The 6,034-nt window shown below is 57.6% G+C and overlaps 1 protein-coding gene across 1 annotated transcript; it reads right to left on the bottom strand.

Annotated features, from left to right (window-relative positions):
- Positions 1-266: 266 nt before the first annotated feature.
- Cldn19 (claudin 19) lies at positions 267-5,011 on the bottom strand. The gene is made up of 5 exons (XM_076564933.1): positions 4,656-5,011; positions 3,322-3,486; positions 3,138-3,222; positions 1,233-1,385; positions 267-463 (listed from the first exon to the last, which is right to left on the bottom strand). The coding sequence occupies exons 1-5, from the start codon at positions 4,876-4,878 to the stop codon at positions 415-417; spliced, it is 675 nt and encodes a 224-aa protein (XP_076421048.1). The 5' UTR covers positions 4,879-5,011; the 3' UTR covers positions 267-414.
- Positions 5,012-6,034: the final 1,023 nt, after the last annotated feature.

The following is a 6,034-nucleotide window of genomic DNA, read 5'->3' as shown; positions in this document are numbered from 1 at the left end:
CCTCAGGAGTGCTCCCAGGGAGGGCCTAGAACATTCTACCTATGGGATGGTCTCCATGTCAGGGGCTCCCTCACCCTGAGGTCCTGCACCCTTACTAGGCCAGGCTTTAGGTGGTCTCTAGGAGTAGCTGTGTTTTCTCCTCATGGAAGTCCTGGTCCAGACTCCAAGGTGGGTCAGGCAGAGATACAAAGCAGGAACCCCAGGGCTTCCTGCTTGCTCTGCCTGTGTCCTGGAACCCACCTCAATCACCTTAGGAGCTGGCTCTGACCTCTCTAGTCCAGGCCCCACCCTAGACGCGTGGGAGTAGATAGGATGACATCACACTTGGGGCTGAACGTTCACTTCTCTTTCCAAAAAAATACCAAACACCATCTAGATGTAGGAGTGGGGAGGGCCTGGCTGGGAACCCGGACTTTACACACCCAGGGGGCCCTTGATGGAGGCGGGCAATTTAACAACAGGTCTGTAAGTCAAAAGAGAAAAAGCTGGTTAGTGGAATGAGCGAAGGTGATGGAGACAGGGGCTGTGGAGTCAGGCCCAGGCACAACATTCTTACGGTAGCCCTGCCTCGTGTCCATTCCTGGGGATGAGAGTGAGACAGTCTGACCTAGTGACCTGTATGGACACCCAAACAATGTTGGGCAACTAACTGCTAGAGCCTGAGGCCTGCTCTTACAGACAGGAGACTCATGCTTCCAGGTCTCTCTGAAGCTCAGTGTCCTTGTGTGTGAGGTGGAGACAGTCCTTAGCCTAGAGAATTCCCTCTATGTTGCTGTGAGGAGCTGCTGGATGGAGTATGAAGAGCTCTCTAGACCAAAGTGTGATGAGCTGAGATCCTTCTGTTGCTCTGGGATCTTCAGGGCCCAGGTCCCTTCAGTAAGTACACAGGTAAATTTTTTCAGGTTTTAAGTGGCATTCTTGCCCCACATTGGGCGCCAGCCAGTGGCTAAGCTAGTGTATAAGACCCTGTGTACTCATTCTGGTGTAGACAGGACAGACTGGGTCTTACTGGATGACATGTGTTGGCTGGGTCTTGCTTCTGATCTCTTTGAGCATCTGAGTTTGTGACTCAGAGCCCGTGTTGAGGACCGGATGCTTGGAGCTCCAGACTGAGTTCAAGGGGTCTGTACCCTACCTACCCTTGCCTAGGGTATCATGTAGGCTGGCTGGAGTTCTAGGCAAGAGGGTGGCTAGGCAGACGGGCTGGGCAGGGCAGGCGGACTCAGACGTACTCTCGGGCAGCAGTCGAGGGTCCAGAGCGATAGGGCTGTGGTATGCTGTTGGCTCTCTCAGGCTCCGGGCATGTGCAGCAAAGAAAGGAGCCCCCCAGCATGGCCAGGCCAGCAGAGGCCCAGCCGACGAACAGAGCTGGGCCAAATTCATACCTGTAAAAGGTAGGGAAGACTCCATCAGGCTGCAAAACCCAGCCCTGCCTGGCCCCAACCCTCTTGGGGATCTTGTGCCCCACAACCAGCACCAATGGCAGACAGAAGATAGCACACAAGGACTTCACAGGCCTTCTTGTTCCTTCCAAATAAACTAGGGTGAGTGCTCACCCTGCCTCCCTCCATACTAGCACGTCCACCCCACATAGCTCGAGTCTGGGTGGGCAATTTGGGGTCATTGCCGCATCTGGCTGGTGGAGAGATGGATACAGAGATCCAGATGGATGCCAGGGAACAATCTGCTGTCTCCTTTCCCAGTCATGGTCTGGTCTACAGACCAGAGTCCAGCCAGGGTGGCTTCTCACTGCCCTCTGGAGATTGCTGCTTTTCTGCCTGGCCCTCTGGGCTCTCCACATCCAGCCTGGCTCTTCCAGGGTTTTCCCTGTGCCTTGGTACCCGTCTTCCCCTCCTAGAATACCTTCCCAGCTCCTTCTCTACCTTCAGGGCCCGTTCATGTGGAACCTCCTGACTGGGGGACATGCCTTGTCGTTCCCCTTCACCCTTCTACATGCTCACCTCACCCCTCATCACCCCCCACCAGAAGGATCCTTTGTTCTGCACTTGGAGGGCAGACAGGCTTAACTGTGTCCTCAGGACCCAGCCCAGGCAGCCCCAGGAGTCCTGAAGGGATGGCCCTCGTCCCAGCTTGGCTCCTTGGTTAGGCCTTGCATGGCAGGTCTTTGGGCTGTAGCTGCCCACCCAGAGCACAACTCTCTTGTCTGAATTCTCCTTCTCTGTCTTCTCCATGGAGCCTTCCCATAGAGGCAACCGCAGCATCCCTCTCATCCTCCTCCACCCCAGAGTCAGCAGGATGTCTGGCCTGGGAACTATCATTCTTTTGCTCCTGGCTAGGCTGAGAGGAAGGGAAGAACCAAGTATACTCAGGCCCCTCTGAAAGCCCCTGACCCCCCTTCCCCCCAATGCCTTTAACCCTAAGTAGCTCCCATGTATACGGCTTCCTGCTTCCTGCTGCTACCTCCCTCACTCAGAGCGCCCTCTGCTGGAGACAAAGGCAACAGCTGCTTCGCTGTGCTGGCGTCCACTGCGCTGGCCTCCTCCGTGCTCTTCTCACACAGCAGAGGGCAGCTGCAGCCTCACCCAGGGTGAGGAGCGAACTCTCACCCTGTGTTCCACTGTGCTGGCCTCCTCCCTGCCCTTCTCACACAGCAGAGGGCAGCTGCAGCCTCACCCAGGGTGAGGAGCAAATTCTCCTCATAGCTGTGGGCCTTACCTTAGCTACCCATTTTCTCCAGTCTCACATTACCAGTGCCCCCCACCCCCCCGTTCCTCTGCCTCCTCTGGGGAGCCACCTTGACCTGCTGCCACCAGCAGAAGTAAAACTGCCCAGGTGTACTGAGCCCTGGACACAAATCTCTTTCCTCACCACCTCTGAGAGCCGCAAAACGACAGGAGAGCCGGTTCTGGCATGAAAAGGTTAAGTCACAAGTGACCCAGGTCACTGGCAAGAACATGGAGCTGGACTTTAGACCCAGAGTTGGGGCCCTGGGCTCCTCAGGGGCTTGGCTACACCAGGATGTCCTTGTCAGGTCTCCTGTCCCTCCCAAGGGCCTGGTCATACCCCACGTGGCTCTCCTTTCTCAGAAACTCTCTGGGGCCCATTCCCTATTTCCTCTTCCAAGAGACAACGGGCCAGGGGAGGACAGATAAGAAGGGCCCAGCCCGGACACTCACCTGGCGTTGATAGGCGTGCTGGGATTGAAGAATTCCTGGGTTACCAGGGTAGCGTACCACGAGACGGCAGTCAAAGTACAGAGACCTAAGGACCAAGAGGGGGTGCTCAGCTCTGCCTGGCCCAGCCAGCCACCAGGGGTGGGCTAGCTGCATGGTCCAGGGGGGTAGGAGGCAGGGCACTCACCCGCCAAGAGGAAGAGGGCACCCCCGGAGATGGCCACACGGCCCTTGGCGATGGGGTTACTGTCTCCAACCCGCGTACACTTCATGCCCACGACACTGAGCACCATGGCCACAAAGCCCAACAGCACTGCCACCACCATCAGGGCTCTCGCTGACTGGATATGACCTGGAACAGTGAGGTGGTACTGAGCAGGCGTGGGGATCTCGGAGGGGGTGGCAAGATGGAGGAGTTGGACCTGGATGGGAGCAACCCAGTTTGGAAGGGCTTGAGTAGAAGCCCAAGGAGGTCTGACCACTTGCCTGCTTGTGAGAAGAGACATGGACTATATGAGAACAGGGTGCGGAGGGGATTTCCCACTGGCCCTTACCGGCTCCTCTGAGTGGTGCTGAGTGATGGATAGTTTGAATTTGTTCCTCTGCTGCTTTCCCTTGGGGTCTGGTGCACCCTTGAGCAGCAGGAGATAGGGCCTGGTGCCGCTCAGACTTGCCAGAGAAAGAGCTGAGAATGTGAGGCCCACCTAAGCCCAGCCTGGTCCCCAGCAGCAGCCCCTGTTAATCATCCACGGAGCTGTATGCCTGCTTCTCTCTGAGTGGGCTGGTCAGTTCTCGGCTGCAGCCAGCTCGGGGACCTTAGGTCTCTGAAGGAGGCCAGTGATCTGCCTGGATCAGGGCGCAGTGGGGCTGACTGGTGGCAGTTTCTGCTCAGGTGCTTTGCAGAGCCCTGTTGGAGTGCAGGCGAGATGGCCCCGCCGAGGTCAGAGCTGTAATGGTGGCTGACTGTGGGCCAGCTTGATGGTTGAAATGCCACATCCCAGGAGTAGGGGTGTGTGTGTGTGTGTGTGTGTGTGTGTGTGTGTGTGTGTGTGTGTGTGTTCTAGCGTTTGTGTGTGGATGTATGTGCTCTAGTGCTTTGTGTCCATCTGTGTGAGGTGTTTACACCTGTGTGTGTGTATACATGTGTCTATCCACATAGAATACGGAGAGAAGAGGAGCAGATAGTGTTAACAGGCTTATGGAACCAGACCCTCATCTACCCTCCCATGTCCTATGTATTAGTGTCCTGGTTACACAGGAAGACATCAGTGCAAAGGCTTGGGTGAATGGCCAGGCAGGCTATGGTGTCAGGACAGGGAGCCCAGGCTGCCAGCCTCTTGGGCTCCTGCCTCCCCAGAGCCCAGAGACCTGGCCGGCCTGGACTCTCTATAGTGTACACAGGACAGCAGGTAGGGAATCACACAGGGACTGGAGTGTGCCGCCCAGTGCTGAGGGCAGGCTGGGAGAAAGCTTGCCCTAGACCTCCCCGGCCCCCTCCCCGGCTCCCTGCCTGAAGCCTACCGTCCAGGGCCAGAAGCGAATCATAGAGCTTGCATTGCACCTGCCCGGTGCTCTGAGAGGCGCAAGACATCCACAGCCCTTCGTAGAGGCCCACGGCCGTGATGATGGCATCGCCTGCATAGGAGGACTGCTTCCATTGCGGCAGGGCGGTGCTGGCGATGATCCCCACCCAGCCACCCAGGGCTAGGAAGTAGCCCAGGAGCTGGAGGCCTGAGTTGGCCATGGCCTAAGGAGGAGTCCGAGGGTTCCAGGGCTCAGAGATGGGCCAGGGTCTCGAGGCGCGCTGCGGTCATGGTGAGAGGAACAGCTGGAGCAGCTGGAACAGGGAAGCTAAGTGGCACAGGAGGAGGAAGGGAGCGGAGGGGACGGCTGGCTGGCCAGCCACAGTCAGCCTAGAAAAGGCCGTGGCTGCTGGATTCCAGAATGCAGGGGGCGGCCCAGGGGCTGGAAAAGGCCAAAGCCCGCCCACAGCCAGTCCCCGGGCAGAGGCTCTTGCCCAGCTTCTTGGGGGTGGAGAGCTGGACCTGGTGCCCAAGGTGGGGTACCCTTGCCCTCCCTGCCTCAAAAGTAAGGAAGGGAGGGGCTAGAGGGAGTGACTCTTCCCCTCTCAAGGCCTTTCCCGCCAGGGAAACCCCTTCAGGAGTGTGATTCCAGTGAGAATTCTAATCCCTCCCGGAAGCACCAGCTCCGCGGATGGCTTTGCTGTGCCTTCGTCCCTGACCTGAACCTGGGGTTTCTTGTCCACTAACTTGAGGATGGAAAGGGAAGGAAAGATTCTAGTTACAGCAGGAAAAACTAGAGTTAGATGTGTGTGTGTGTGTGTGTGCATGCTGGGTATGGAAACCAGGCCTTGCACATGGAAGGCTAACACTCTACCACTGAGTTATACCCCCCAGAGTTAGTTTTTGGTAGGGGCTCCGAGGCCAGATGTACAGAGACTAGGCTAGAGCTGAGGTGTTGGGGAGAAGAGTCCTGGGTACCTGGAAGCCATGTGTATCGAAATAGGGGAGACCAAACCAGGGGACATGTGCTGTAGGGTCTGTTTGGGAATCTGAGGAGTCAGAAGAAGGACCCTACAGTTACCAGGCCAGCAGTGGCTGCAGGCCAGCAGCCTCAGATGTGGTGGGGAGCTGGGGAGACCTGCGCCAGATGCTGGCGTGGGCCCGGAGGAAGGAGAACTGCTCAGCCAGTTAATCCCTTTGCTGGCTGCCTCAGCAGCTCCTGCTGGGACCCGAGACAGCAGGCCTGGGCCCCTAGCTCCAGAGCAGCCTGTCAGGGGCAGGGGCCTCTGTACATTCCTGGGGTTCAGGCCGCCCCCTCCTAGACCCCTGTCTGCCCCTTCTCACTCAGCCCTCGGGAACAGGGAATGTTTAACTCCC

Source organism: Peromyscus maniculatus, chromosome 2, assembly GCF_049852395.1.
Source record: "Peromyscus maniculatus bairdii isolate BWxNUB_F1_BW_parent chromosome 2, HU_Pman_BW_mat_3.1, whole genome shotgun sequence".
In the NCBI taxonomy this organism is placed as follows: Eukaryota; Metazoa; Chordata; class Mammalia; order Rodentia; family Cricetidae; genus Peromyscus; species Peromyscus maniculatus.
The sequence above is the reverse complement of the archived record's forward strand: the minus strand, read 5'-3'. Positions and strand labels throughout refer to the sequence as shown.